The 15,764-nt window shown below is 35.7% G+C and overlaps 1 protein-coding gene across 4 annotated transcripts in view; it reads left to right on the top strand.

Annotated features, from left to right (window-relative positions):
• Window positions 1-6,178, top strand: part of LOC109848477 (uncharacterized protein At1g04910-like) — a 13,252-nt gene extending 7,074 nt beyond the window's left edge. For all 4 annotated transcript variants that reach the window (XM_020417993.1, XM_020417995.1, XM_020417991.1 and 1 more), the window contains 3 exons: window positions 35-163; window positions 1,172-1,725; window positions 5,287-6,178. In XM_020417993.1, coding sequence (XP_020273582.1) covers window positions 35-163; window positions 1,172-1,725; window positions 5,287-5,740 — 1,137 coding nt within the window. In that variant the 3' untranslated portion in view covers window positions 5,741-6,178. The remainder of the gene's footprint in view (window positions 1-34; window positions 164-1,171; window positions 1,726-5,286) is intronic.

The following is a 15,764-nucleotide window of genomic DNA, read 5'->3' as shown; positions in this document are numbered from 1 at the left end:
AAATATGATTAGGTTATTACTTTATGCTTCCTAGGATATTCATACTGAACTTATCCAGCACACAAGGAAACAGATGATCAAACGTGGGCTTGTTCATGAGAAACTAAGCATTGATTCAGTAGCTCACAAAAGAAATGGCTCATGCCCTCTTATGCCCGAAGAGGTAAAGTTAAATTCTTGTTTTATTGAATAAAATAGTTCTTGATCCTGAAATGACTAATTATCTGCTTTTTTTGGGTGTTACTGATTTCATATTTTTGTGGCACATATGGTCAAAGCCATCAGAAAGTTCACTGATTTCATAGTACTTATAAGTTGCAAAAATTTTGCTCTCACAGACACAAGTTATTGGTGGATGTGATTTCATTTGTCTCCTTGGTTTGTGTATATATGAATCCCATGCACTATAGAAAATAGTAAATTGTAATTTTTCACCTGATTATCTGGACTGTTTTCTGACAAGTGAGCTTGAAGGTGTTCCTTGAATGCATGACCCGAACTTTTGTTTCTCCACGAGTGGTTACTACTTTTCTCAGGCGTCTTTTCCAGCAATCTTTAAACTGATGTCAGTCTAGTCAGCCTTATGTTATTTTAGAAGTATTCTTATTTTTTAAGATCTCGGTTTCTTGCCTCTTTAAAGAACATTCTCCATAAAAGCATTGCCCATAAAAACTTATGTTATTTTAGATGTATTCTTATTTCTATGTTATTACGAGAAAAGAAGTTTCACAAGATTGTAATCAGAGCAGCTGGTTTGCTGCTGTAATTTGCGCTTTGGCTGCTTTGGCTATTGGAGACTTGATATTTTTGCAATAACATCGCTAACTCTGAGGTCTGAATGCTGAGTCATCATTATCCACTGTGAAAGTAGGAAAGTTGCTTGGATGGTTGACAGCTGTTATGTGACGACTAGGAAAGATGGCATTAGTCTTGAACATAGTTAATTATATTGATCCTGTACTTTTCTTAACTGCTTTAATATAGTTGCCCTGATCTCTTAGGAAATTGCTAATGCTTGCAAGCATGGTAGGATTTTTCAGCTTTTACTCAAAAGCATTTACATTATATATTTTTTCTTTATCTATTAGTTTCTGTGAGCTCCTTTTTCTTTTCTGGTAAGCAATTTGTTACCTCCTCCATCTGACATACTTCACTTTTTGACACTGTAAAGGTGGGACTTCTCTTTCGGGCAATGCGGTATCCTCCAAATACGATAATTTATTTGGCTGGTTCAGAGATATTTGGGGGGCAAAGAGTGCTTATCCCTTTCCGTGCCATGTATGCAAATACAGTAGATCGTACTTCTGTCTGCAGTGAAAAAGAGCTGTCTCACATATTGGGCCCAGAATCTCCTCTTCCTTCTGTTCAATCCAAGTCTGCTCCAGTCAAAAGTGAGAAACAACTCATTGAAGAATGGAAGAAAGCTGGACCTCGGCCACGCCCTCTTCCACCTCCTCCTTCAAGGCCCTTCTATCAGCATGAGAAGGAGGGTTGGTATGGCTGGGTTGCCGAGGCTGACAAAGAACCGGAGTCATCACCTATAGATCTGAGAATGCAAGCACACAGATTGATCTGGGATGCGCTAGATTATTATGTCTCTGTCGAAGCTGATGCATTTTTTCCCGGCTTTCATAATGATGGGAGTGGGTGGCCTGACTTTTCAAGCTTAGTCATGGGTCACCGTCTATACCAAATGGCCTCCGGGCTAACATACCGCCCTGATAGGTAAAAAAATATATGACTTACTAGGTTCTTTTGGTGTCAACTTTACAGATAGGGTTAATTGCATGTAGACCCCCTTGTGATATTTTTGTTTAGAACGATTATCTCTCTAGTTTCATCGTTGCATATAACCATTGTGTTAATTTTTTTTTACTCTTTTACCCTCATATAGATGCACTAATTTCACCCATATAGATGCAATAATTTCACCCGTATAGATGCACTAATTTCACCCGTATAGATGCACTAATTTCACCCTGGGTCAATGTCTGCCAAAATCTCACCAAGGGTAAAAGAGTTAAAAAAAATATAACCCTTGGGGGTTAGGGGTAGTAAATGAAAAACAAGGATACTACACAGGATCTATGTGCAATTAACCCTCATAGATAACGCTTACAGATATTTAGGCAGGATCATATGCATCAGTTCAATTAGCCTTCTCTATTTTCCTCTCATTTATCCTCATGCTTCATTAAACATCAAAATTTTGGATTCATTTATGGCAAGCAATGTTACATTAAACGTTGGGCGTTTCTAGACGTCGGACTTGGCGCCCAACGCTTAGTCGCCTAGGCGGATGCCTAAGCGGTTTCTGGGCGTTTTTTTCTTTCTTCATTTAAGTGGTGGTCGATGAGGTTTTGCTGAAGGTCGGAGGAGGTAGTGGAGGTTCATATTTGGAGGCTAATGGAGTTTGGAGGACGTGTAGGCTACGACACATAAAATCACAATCAAGACCTACAGGGTGCAATCCACGTAAGTAGACAATGCGCCCCTAAACGCTCGTAAAATCTAGATGGGCAGCCTAAATACCGTCTAGACGTTAGGCGCTAGTTAGGCGGCCTAGGTACCGTCTAGACCTAGGCGTACGCCTAAGCGGACTAGGCGGAGGTTTTTTAAAACAGAGATGGCAAGAATATGAATGCTCTGAATTATCATTTTCTTTTGAACTTTTTGCATAAAATGCTGGTTGCTTTGGTCATTTCATTGTTCATGTGCACATATGGACTAATTCAGGAAAGGTAGTAGGCAAGTTTGAAAATGTGAGTTAACAAACTGGGCCCCAACAACTAGTTTTCCTTCTTCAATATATTCATTAGCCTCAGATTATGTCACTTTGCAGAAATCAAAATTTTATTTTCTCCATTTTAAAGCTTTTACGGTGTAGGTAATCTTGTAGAAGTCCAAGTCTGTCATATATGTCCTAGTTAACTTAGTTTTTGGGAGGATGTCCTAGTTGATTCATGAGACCATGATGTAATAGAAGTAGTTGATAATTCAATGTCGCCAAAACGTTCGCCGATGGGTTTGCCCGAGTCCACGAGCGAAGATACTCCCAAATCCATGGATTGTTGGACACGAAGGCTGGAATCCACTAGTTGAAAGAGAGAAATCTCTAGGTTTTAATAATAAATTTATTGATGCAAAATGAGTACAACGGGTGCCTTAAATAGGCAATTAGGCATACACTTTCTTGATGAAAAAGAAATCTAAATATTGCCTTGAAGAAAAAGAAATATAAACTAAGAAAAGAAATCTAAAAACTCTCGTAATTTATTATTAAATGTCTCCTAACTTTTCCTAAAAGAAAAAGAAAACTAAACTATGGGAAGAGATAAAAATATCTCCAAATTTATTCAAAGCAATCAAATCTAATCAAATATGAGATCTAGGATAAATTTTATCTCAGATTACTACTCTGCTGCATCAGACTATCCTCATTGGAAAGAACTCATCCTCGAGTTCGGCACTGGATATGAAGTCATATATTAGTCTCCTCTTGTTGAAAGAAGCTAGACGTCAAGCTTATATTTGTTTGAATAGTTGCTTTTTGCTAAACACTCTTTTTTCCTGCGCCGATCAACATCTACCTTGTACTTAGCATTAATTTTTTTCCATCCGTTGTTTTACCTTCTTGGCTAGTACTTCTTCTGAAACAAACTTGAGTATGAGCCTTTCCTACACCATGTGTGACTGGCGACATGTTGATCTATAGTTGACTTGAAAAATTCATCCAAATATTTTGTTTGTTGCTTTTCATAGTCTAGTGCCTAAAGTATCATCTCATTCTTGCTAAAATCATTGAAAATTGTTGCTTCCAAACAAACTCATACTCCGTCCACAATTCTTTCATCTCCTTTGCTATGGATTCTCCATCATGCAAGTTAAAAATATCATGAATCCTCTCGCTCTTTATTATACCCTACTCCATTGGGACAATATCGATAGGTGTAGTATCACTCAGAATAGCTCCGGGAATCCCAAGCACAACGAAGGGTTGCAGCTCAAGGGGAATCTCGGTGCTTCAAAGTCTTCTTCCCCAATTACGAACTGGGCATAAATTTCTTCTGCTATCTTCAATCTTCTGTCAGCATCTGGTTGACCTCCACTAAAAAGCCTTTCTTCTCAGCAGTCTGAGTCTCTATCTTGGATGGCTTTGGTTCTGTGATTGACATAACTGATGTAGTCGTATTTGTTTCTTCTTTTGTGCTCTTGACTACTCTAGACCTTGCTTTGAGGTAGATTGTGGTTGTTCGTCAAAGGAAGGTGGATCGAACTTTATCTCGAATCCTTCAGCATCATGAAACGTCAGTAGTAAGTATCCTCGACCATAATCATGACGCTGCCTTCATAGCTATTGTTGTTAGATTCATGTTGTAGAGTCGGATCTCATTTTTTACGACCATCATGACCAACGTGATCTCGATTATCACCATTGCTTTTCTTCATTGTTGTCAAGAGTCAGGTCAGTTGCTGTAACATAGTGTCGACCTTTTGTTGTATACTTTTAAATTCGGTACGGAGGACGGGATTGATGTCAGCCATCGTGAATGAGGAACTTGTTGCTCTGATGATACCATTTGACGTAGCGAAAGTAGTAGTTGGTAATACGCCATTGTGGAAATGTTTGCCAATGGATTTGCCCGAGTCCACGAGCAAAGATAATCTCGAATCCACAGGTTTTTCGAATATACGAACACTGGAATCTACCAGTTGAAAGAGTGAAATCTCTAGGTTTTAATAGAAATTTTCATGGATGCAAAATGAGTATAATGGGTGCCTTTAAATAGGCATACACTTGATGAAAAAGCACCTTGCCTTGAAGAAAAAGAAATCTGAACTAAGGAAAGAGATCTAAAATCTCTTCTAATTTACTTTGAGATCTCTTCTAACTTTTCCTTGAAGAAGAAAAAAAAAACCTAGACTATGAAAAGAGAGAAAGTATCTCTTCTAATTTATTCAAAGCAATCAAATCTAATCAAATATGAGATCTAAGATAATCTTATCTAAGATTTACTACTCTGCTGCATCAGACCGCCTTTCCATCCAATGCATTCTTTACTTTGTTGATCCGTCATTCTACATTTGATTTTTCTGTAATATATAGTGTTGGAAGATTCAAATCAAGACTTCATTATGGCCACAGGATAGGTGCTTTAGTGCATAACAAACGTTGACCACTCAGAATACATCCAATCTTCAATCTCTTCTGTTAGTTTTTATGAGGCAAACTTGCAGACTTCTAATATTTACACTGTTAACAAATCTTATATTGTCTTCTTCCAGGAAAAACCTTGTTGGGTTGTTTAAAACTATTAGGGATCACCTCTATCATCCAAAACGCAACTGGACTGAATTAGCGCGGGGTCATCTTAACAGAAGTTTAGGTATAGATGGGTTAATATTAGAGGCTCGAACATCAAAACCCACATCATTTCTCTCCCACCCTCTTCCCGAATGTTCCTGCAGAGCATCAAAACCAGCAGACATTCCGAAACCCGTGAAAGGTTCAAAGGGAGAAATTTTATATGGTGGAGAGGACCTATGCCCAGATTGGATGCTCCGTGGCCTTTCGATGGTTCTTACAAAGTCTGAGAGTAGTAAAGAAGAGGGAGTGGAGGAGAATGAGCCACCTGAAGAGTATTCATACGCTGAAGGCCAATTGGACTCTGATGAAAAGAGTAAAACCGATGCATCTAGATCCAATGAAGAAGATGAAGCCATGGATCCTGATGATTAAAGCTCACTGGTTTCGATTTTTACACGTTCTAAAATCATTACTGTGCTGCCTGAGGATTGCAGAGAGATCAGACGGGGTGTAAACAGAGAATTCGATTCATTCGTCATGAAGTCCTCTTGTACATCGGTTAGCATACAGCTTGAGGAGTTGATCTAATCATTTATTTATTTGCCTGTGCCTCCCATTAGATTGGGTATATATATATAAGCTTCTTCTGTACATTATCATGTCTAATGTTTTTGAGGATCAGATGTGTACAATGGCCCGGGAGGCAGTAGCAGGGCTTTGATGTATTAAGGGGCTACTGATCTTTGTACTTTTCTGATTTTGATGAAATTTTGATAATTTGATTATAATCTGTTCCATTGTGTAGCAATAATTGCGGACTGAGTGAAACATAGTTTCCAGGTTCACATTAGAGCAATATTTTCGCTCTTTTTTTGCTTGTGATATCCTAAGTTTCTTTTGTTTTAAATCACATTTTCATGATCTTCCTGAGTTGTAATCTTAAACGTGCAGTCAGTAGACCTCATAATTTACTGAACGGCTGATCTTTGCAGTTGCTTTCTTTTAAATACACATATATTACAACTTGTAGCAGTGTAGCGTATTATTTTTTATTCACTTTGGGTGTTTTCGGTTTTTTTTTTGTCTTCAAAGTTTGTGGATGGTAATGAAGGACGCTAATCATTCACTATATTGGCCCACTATTTGCGACGGCAGATGGTCATTTGTTCTGAGAGCCATAACCTCCTCTTTGTTTTTCCGCCTTTCTTGTTCAGCAGCAAAGGTTGCTATCTGATCTAAACATGTGTCCTCAAATTTTACATGTGATCACATCTCATTGGCTGTGGAATCCAGGACTAGATACCTTTCTTATTCTTCTTGTTCTTTGGGTGTGGGGAGTTGGGTGGGGATGATGGCGATTGGGTTGTGTTTCTTTCACAGGGTGCCATCATGGGACTAGTCTTTGAGATCCAAGAGCCAAAAAAGTCATTAAGCCTAATGTCAGGATTGATCCTAGCTTATATCTTTCCCGAGACAGACCAAATCAAAATCAGTTTTAAGAGTCAAATTAAGCCTTAGAAAACTAGGCTAGTACTGATGTCTAGGATGCTCTCTTAAGTAGAAAGACTCTTGAAATTATTAGATTGCTTTTTAGATTCACTCCTCCTCGCCCCCATAAAGTTTATGACTGTACGTATCCATTCCAAGCTGAATTATTTTCTTGTTACGTATAGTTGGGATGTCACATATGTTAGTGTGTCGTAGAAAGTTGTTTTATTTGATTATTTCAAAGTATTGTTGGAAAGACCCCCCTCTTCTCTGAACATACACCTACTCTCACATGTACATATAACAGAGATATGAGCGTATATGCAACTAATCCTAAGATATTCACCAAAGTTATATGGGTTATTAGCGTAAATATTTTGTATTGATCCACATCAATTGCGTTCGAAGTCATAGTCTGACCCAAAAGGGTCTATCCGATTTGGTAAGCTGATTTGCCTGAGCACACCACAAGAATTTAATTTCTTAGAATACCCGAGTCAATGCATTGTGGTGCCCCTTAGCCACGCCTTCTATGGTACGGAGGATCATGGGAAAGTTCCCTAGTCAAACCAAAAAAAGAAAAAAAATCATAACCTAAAGTCAAGCTAAGACTTTAACTTCATTTACTCTTTGGAGTAATTTGCAGCTTTCTTTTCCATTGGTTGATCCTTCAATATTTGGGTTCCCCACTTTGAAGACAGCTTACGAAGAAATCGCGATGCTCTCCTCTTCTTAATCTTTGTCTATGATAACTAATCATCGGGAATATCTTTACTAAAATCCCTTCAGATATCTCCGTAATTTTCTTTTTACCAATGCAGATAAATTACTCAACTAAAATATTTGATCTAGATGCGAACGGGTCGGGTTACCACAAAGCGAATTGATCTAAAATCCGAATTTCAACCTATGATGTTTGGACTGTATTTTTTGTTTCGAATCGGCTTAACCTTTCCAACAAAGTCGAATCAATCAAATTCAATTCAACCAACATTACGCATATCTAACATTTATATGTCTTGTTTTACGCACTGTAAAATACATACTATCTTCGTGTGTGTGTGTGTTTTGAGAATAAAACCAAGGATATACCATGTTCATTAATATATATCAAAAGTATAGTTACAAAAGTAGGATATGAACTGTATCCATAGAAATTGGAAGATAGAAAATATAATCTCTCTTAACTAGTGATGTGTAACCTTCTTCTTCCGAACATCCATGAAGGTGAAGAGTGAGTCTTGTCGTCATTCACCGTAGACACAGATATAGGGAAGAACCAAAGCATGCCATACATATAGTATAAAGAAACTATATTTTCTATAGTCCAATAAAACAAAATGAAGGACCAACAAAAATTTTCTTTGCACAAACAATACAAAAGACTAACAAATGCTATCATCCACTGCTCCTCGAAATTGGCTTGGCTTCTAATGCAGCTGCTAACTTGAGTGCATAACTTCCTCTTCCAGAATCTGTCCATACATATAATCCAGAGATAGTTTAGTTAATAATGGACTGAACAGAGAAGTTGACATGTTCAAAAACAAAATTATTTCTTGTAGACCATAAATTCTAGCAAAATGTAGATAAAATGGAGCGCCATAAGATCCCATCAATTTTTTGTAGAGATTCTACAGAGAGAAGAAGGTCATAGAGAGATGTTAGCCATATGAAAGGCAGATAGTAATCACTAAAATGGTTCCACACTTTTTTAGCTACATTGCATGAGAAGAAGAGATGATCTCTAGATTCAGGATGTGATAATCTCTAGATTCAGGATGTGTACCACATAATAAGCAAGTAGGATCATTTTGCCAGCATTTCTTTATAAGATTGTCTTTGGTGTGTAGTCTATTCATAGATAAAAGCTATGTGAAAAACTAAATTTTGCTAGGCATAATAGGATTCCATATAACTTTGAATATGGCAGAAGGAATTCCTCTAGAGTTTAAGAAAACATACAAAGACTTGACTGAGAAAGAGCCACTTGATGTAAGAGTCCATTTAGGAACGTCCACTTGATTGGTAATTCTGTGCAAACAAATAAGATTCATGAGCTCTAGCTTTGCAATGGAAGATACAGATGAGATGCTTCTCTTCAAAATTGGATGCCAATGCCATATATGAGCATGAAAGCTTCCTTGACTATGAGTAGAAACATTTTTAGACAAAGAGAGATTATATAAACACAGATATAAACTTACTAATGTGTTATTACCAATCCATTTGTCCTCCCAAAATTTGATCTTATCACCAGAACCAAGAGACCATGATAAAAGATGTAAAAAAACTTCTTTGTTGGAGATTATATCATTCCAAAATAAAGAGTTAGAGGCACTGCAATTAGCTAATTGGAGATTGGAAACTTTTCTGATATATAATTGATGAATGAATGCTCCTATTAATGAATCTCTATCAAGACATTTCCATAACCACTTTGAAAGGAGGGAGATATTAAAAATTTTGAGATCTTTTACTCCCAATTCTCCTTCTGGTTTACTCAAACAAACCCTCTTCCAATTGACTAAGCATTTGAAATGTTTGGATTCAGCTTTACCTGTCCATAAGAAACTTTTTCTGATTTTATCTATCTCTTTAATCAACCATCTAGGTAGTTCATAAAAATACATAAAAATACAAAGGAATCAAAGAAAGCACTGAGTTCAATAATACTAGTCTGCCCCTAAAAGATAAACAATTACTCTTTCATGGTGCAAGTTTCCTGTGAAGATATCTAACAAAGGTTGCCAATCAGATTTAGATAATTTACCATCTTTCAAGGGTAAGCCAAGATATTTGATAGGAAGTTTATCAACTTTGCAATTGAGGGTAGAAGCTAGAGAGTTTTCCCTGTTTTGGAGTTTGCCAAAATAGATTAGGGATGACTTAGAATAATTAATGCCCAAGCCTGAGATTTCTTCAAAGATGTATAAGATTGCCTTGAGAGTAGTTATGTCATTGAAGGTGCTTTTGACAAAACACAAAGTATCATCTGTAAATTGGCGGCTTCTAATCTAGTTAAGAGGTTCCTTAATAGACAGGCTAGATAATAATCCTTCGTCAACGTTATTCATAATCATTTTACTCAATACATCAACTGTAATGTTGAATAACATAGGAGATAGAGGGTCTCCTTGTTTTAAACCTCTTTTACATTTGAAAGATCTGGTGGGAGATCCATTAACAAGAACTACACAGTTGGATGAAGATATTATATAAAGGATCCAAGAGCACCATTTATCACCAAAACCTCTAGCTTTAAGTAGACTTATAAGGAAGCTCAAGCTTGTAGAATCAAAAGCTTTCGTAAAATCAATCTTCAACATGGCTACTTCCTTCTTCCTCTTAGAATAGAAATGAATCATTTCGTTGGCCACTAAGATGGAATCAAGAGTTGATTTGCCTGCATGAAAAGCAAATTGAGTAGGAGCAACCAATTCATGCATATAGGGTGCTAGTCTGTTGGCAAGAATTTTTGTGAAGATTTTAAAAAGGCAGTTAATAAGATTGATAGGCCTATAATCTTTAACTTAGGAGCATCCTTTGATTTTTAGAATAAGAGTAATAAGGACTTTATTCACTCTATGAAGAGATGAAAGATTATACCAGAAGTAATTCATGAGAGCAATAAGATAATTTTTAATCAACTCCCAGAAAGATTGATAGAATAACATAGAAAACCCATCTGGACCTGGCGTTTTGTTTGGATTCATATTGAAAACAACATGTTTAATCTCTGATTCTAAAAAAGAAACCTCAAGGGCTAAGAGGTTCTGGTTTTGAACAGGATACAAAGAAGACCAATTGACTGTCAAATTAGTCTTGTTTTCTTGACCAAAAAGACTGAGATAATATCATGAAAAGACTTAGTAATATCTCCATTATTGCTAATCTCAGAACTCAAATGATTAATAGAAACTATATGGTTGGACCTTTTGTGGATAGAAGTTGTTCTATGGAAGAAAGAAGTATTTGCATCACCTTCTTTTAACTATTGAATACGTGATCTCTGAAACCAATAAGTTTCTTCCTCTTGAATGATAGAAGCATAGCAGTCTTGAAAAGATTTCCTATCATTTGATTCAACTAAAGATAAAGGTATCTGTTCCTCAATTAAATCAAGAGACTTGATTTTGGATAACAAGTCCGCCTTTCTAGAAAATAAGGATCCATGAATATTTTTTTCTCCACCATTTAATTCTCCTCTTTAGAAGATTAAGCTTCTTAATAAAAATATCTGCTGGATTTCCTTGACATTGAAAAGATTTCCAGGAAGTTTCAATAAAAGGAATAAAACTTTTGTTATGAAACCAGCTTTTCTCAAATCTAAAAGAAGGTGGAGTTGGTTTAATACCCCTACTATCAAGAATAATAGGTGAATGATCTGAGCCAACAGCAGGAGGAGAATACTGCAAACTAAGGGAAATTGTCTATCCTAATCCGCACAAATTAAAAATCTGTCCAATCTAGCAAAAGCAGAGTTTTGGCGCTTATTGGACCAAGTGAAAGATCTACCAGACAAAGGAAGATCAATTAGGGATGTAGAAAAAATAAAATTTGTGAAAGAATTGATATCTCTAAGAGAACCATTTTTGCCATTACATTCCTCTGAAGATAACGTAGCATTAAAATCACCACTAACAATCCACGGACCATAGAAAATCTGATGTAGCCTTGAAAGCTCCTACCAACAAACATCCTTATCTTCCTTATCAATGGGAGCATAGACAGAAGTAAAGCTAAAGGTCCACTTTGATGTTGTATGAAGCAAGAACACTGATACAAAGAAGATACCAACATATGAACGGAGAAGAGTGAAAGAATTCGACCAGCCAACTATAACTCCAGCTCTGGATTCAGTAGAGTCTAAGAGACACTAATGTGGTATTTTATTGCCACCTATAGAAAGTAGCTTCCTAGCAGAAGGTTTACAAAGCTTACTTTCTTGAAGACCGATGATATCAATCGAAGAACAATGAATAAAATCTTTGACCAAACTCCTTTTGTTTAGGTCATTAAGATCACACACATTCCATGAAGCAAATTTCATCATAAAAGATTTGAAAAACTCAACCAAAAAAAACTCCTGAACTATCCCTTCAACCTGAAGTTATTACATCTACGTCCTTAACTTTCAAGTTAGCTATAGAGTCATCAAGCAGATTAACACCGCAATTTCCTCTATAACATCATTAGCCAAAGCATTCAAAGGCATAACAACAGAAGAGGATGATGAAGGATTACGTTTCATACCTTTTTTTAGCAATCTTGAAAGCATGTTTTGTAGAAGAGATGTGCTGTAAGAAATTCCTATGTTTGCGACTGATAATAGTCTTCCTGGCTGAATGAGCAGATGCAGATGAAGTCTGCCTATGAGAGAATCCTGGAGGAACTGAAGTGGACATCTGAAGAGCTGGGGTATCACTAGAATTTGGTGGGATTGAGGTGACAGACGAGTTTGAATTGTTGCAGTCATTATTCCCGCCAAAATAGTTGAAAACACACACATACTATTTAACTTCACTAATTTGTATGATATCAATTCGTTTATATATCAAAAGGATAATATTAAAAGTACTACAAATCCCATAAATTTTTAAACTACAAGAAACAAAATGTGCGTTCTTTTTTTTTGGATTGCTATGAAAATTGACATGTCATCAAAAGCTCTGCGTTTATTATTTATAGTAGCAAAAAAATATTTTGAAATATGTAGCCTAGTTATGCCTAATCATATTGAAAATGGTAATTTATAACTAAATTTAAGTTAGAAAGTTTGAACTCATTTTGGAAAATAATCATGCTTTCACACAATGTATTTATAAATAAGGTTCAGCTACTAAACTAAAGTTTAAAACTTACCCAATCCCATTGCTACCCTGGTTGAAAGTGACAATATTATCTTTTTCTCATTTACAATATTATTTAGGATAAAATGATCATTTCTCCCATAAAGTATTGGTGAATTCTCAAGTTGTTTTCTAAAGTATCAATTTGCTTATTTTGCCCCTTAAACTATGTTTATGTGTCGAATATAATTATTTCGTGAGCATACAATTAAATATTTAATAGATTAATGATGTGATAATATTTTTTTTCCATTTCTTGTGTATTTTGTAATCTAAAAATGAGTTTTTAATTCATAAAAAGAGTTAAAGGGTAAAAGATATTGGGAGAAAGTAGTTAAAATAATTTTAATTTGGAGGAAAATAAGATAAACTAATAAAAACTCATAAATAAAATTTAAAAAATACATTCTCATATCATTAGTTTGTCAAATATTTATCTTTGGAGTCACAAAATAATCAAATTGTAATCATAAACATAGTTTGAGGGGTAAAATAGGTAAATTGATATTTTAGGAGGCAACTTGAGAGTTCACCAATACTTTAAGGGGCTGTTTGGTTCATTTCCATAAAATTATGAAATTGGATTCCCTCGTAAATAACCATATAAAAAAGGATCTCAAAGGAATCCATAACTTGTGTTTAATATGGAATGATAAAGTGAAGAATAGGAAAGCATATCCAAAACCCATGTTTGTTTCATTTCCAAAGAATAAGGAAACCCCCATCATAGAAAGCTTTTCTTGAGTTTTTTTGTGTTCGATTCAAAACCATATAATAGGAAAGAACCCAAAAAAGTATGATAAAAATACATGTGGTGAAGTTACCCCCTAGATTTTCAAATCACCAGCACAATCCACTTGAGCAACGACTATAAACGACTATTCTACAGGAGTTCCGAACCTTTAAAAAACAACCAGCATTCCACAAGCATTATTGCAGTTCATTTCATCCATTTTTTTGCAGGCAATCGTGCTACTGTATTGAAGATGGAGCTAAAAGTGATAGCAAACAAGCTTTTGATCCATATGAAGTGAAGTGCAAGTGCAAGCTTCCAACACCTTTGAAGTTGTGTGCAAATGGAAAAAATAAAGGGAGGTAGTATTAGGGTTGTGCTAAGTTTTCAAAAAAAGAATGTAACTTCTTTTAGTGGCTGAGAAATCAGGCGATTGCAGAAATAGTGCCCAAGTATCACAAAGTGAAGTCATTATTGAAGATAAAAAGTCAATGAAAATCAAACGACCGAAGAAAGAATTGAAGTCAGCAAAGCATCAAGTGATTGTTTGGAAAATGAGTGCATTGTTAATACTCATAATTTGTGTAATTATTTTCTTTAAAAACATGCCATGTAGTTACAAAATGTTTTGAGATATGAAAGGAAATTTTCATGATTGTAAAACAATGGAGTATAAGGCTCAGATTATAGTCTTTTTATCAGTATATGATGCATCATCTAAATATTGTGATTGCATTATAGATTGCGTTAATGTTTGTCTCATCTAAAAATTACATAGTAGTTTAGATTGCAATCTCATCATGGTATGCCTTATCTAAATAATAAAATCACAATATATGCTGCATTAACAAAGATTGAGAGTATACGACGCCTCGCATTACCTCATCATGGTTGTCTCATCATTGCCTAATGTAAAAAACCCAAACTAACTTATGAGCAGCATATAAGCATATAACCAGCATGTAACAAGCATATAACAAGCATATAACAAGCATATAAGTACCATGCAATAAACACACTGTTATAAATAACGGTAAATAGCCCCGTAGGGTTAATAGCGTTAGCGGTCCCTTCCCACTACGCTATTGCCCAATAGCGGTGACATATTACGGAATATGCGCTTTCCGTTTGCAAAAACATCCAATAGTGTGCTATAATGGTAAATAGCGGGCGATTGTATGGGAAATTCGCTTTTTGACTTCTATTTAAAAGCGGTTTGAGGTTTATTTTTTTAAAATTAAACCCGATCCTTGGTCATTGCATTCCACCTTCTTCTGTGATTTTTGGCATACTCCTGCCACCTCTCATAGCCTCTGGCACCTACCTCGGTAGTTCCTCTCACCTCCTTCACAGTGAGCTCCTCTTAGGACAGTCCTCTCACCGCTTAGCTCTTCCTCTCGAAGACGACGACTCTTTGACTCCTCCAGTCATCTTCGGTATTACGTGATGGTCACATATCTATTTCATGTTTAGGATGTCTTTAAATCATCAAATATATACTTTTATATTTTTTAGATTTTTCTTTAGTCGTTCTTTTTTAGTATTTATACATATCTAAATTAGACTGTTATTTGACTATACGCTTTTTACCGCTATTTTACCGCAATAGCCCCAAATAGCCTTAGCGATGGCTCACCGCTAAGCGATGGTATCTGCTATTAATAACCTTAAACAAACATATAACCAGATCGTGTAACCAGCAAACGTTGCTGAAACTGGAGCTGAAACTAGAGCATATAACAAGCATATAACCAGCATATACCCAGCATGTAACAAGCATGTGACATTGTTGTAACTGGAGTAGAAACAAAGAGCATAATAGATCACACACATCAATACAAACATCAAGTAATTTTCATGATTGTAAAAGTCAATGATAATCAAAAGATTGAAGAGAGAAATGGAATCAGCGGAGCATCAAGTAATTTTCATGATTGTAAAATGTTTTGAGATATGATAGGAAATTTTCATGATTGTAAAACAATGGAGTATAAGGCTCAGATTAAAGTCATATTATCAGTATACAACGTCTCGCCTAAGTATTGTAGTTGCATTATAGATTGCCTACACATAATGGTTGTCTCATCTAAAAATTGCTTGAACAATTTAGATTGCATTCTCATCATGGTTTGCCTCATCTAAATAATGAAATCACAATATAGGCTGCATTAACAAACATTAACCAATCATCATTGCCTAATGCAAAGAACCTAAACTAACCAATGAGGAACCAAGTTTGAAAGATAGTCATACCAATACACATCAAAGTCTATATTTTGCTATCTTTATAACTTGTCCATAGATCATAGCATTCATTTGCACACTAGTAACCTACACACGATAAATACCAAATATATTGCATAAGCCTGAGCATAAACATAGC

The sequence above is a fragment of the Asparagus officinalis genome, chromosome 7 (genome assembly GCF_001876935.1).
Source record: "Asparagus officinalis chromosome 7, Aspof.V1, whole genome shotgun sequence".
In the NCBI taxonomy this organism is placed as follows: domain Eukaryota; kingdom Viridiplantae; phylum Streptophyta; class Magnoliopsida; order Asparagales; family Asparagaceae; genus Asparagus; species Asparagus officinalis.
This window is presented reverse-complemented; position numbering and strand designations above follow the sequence as displayed.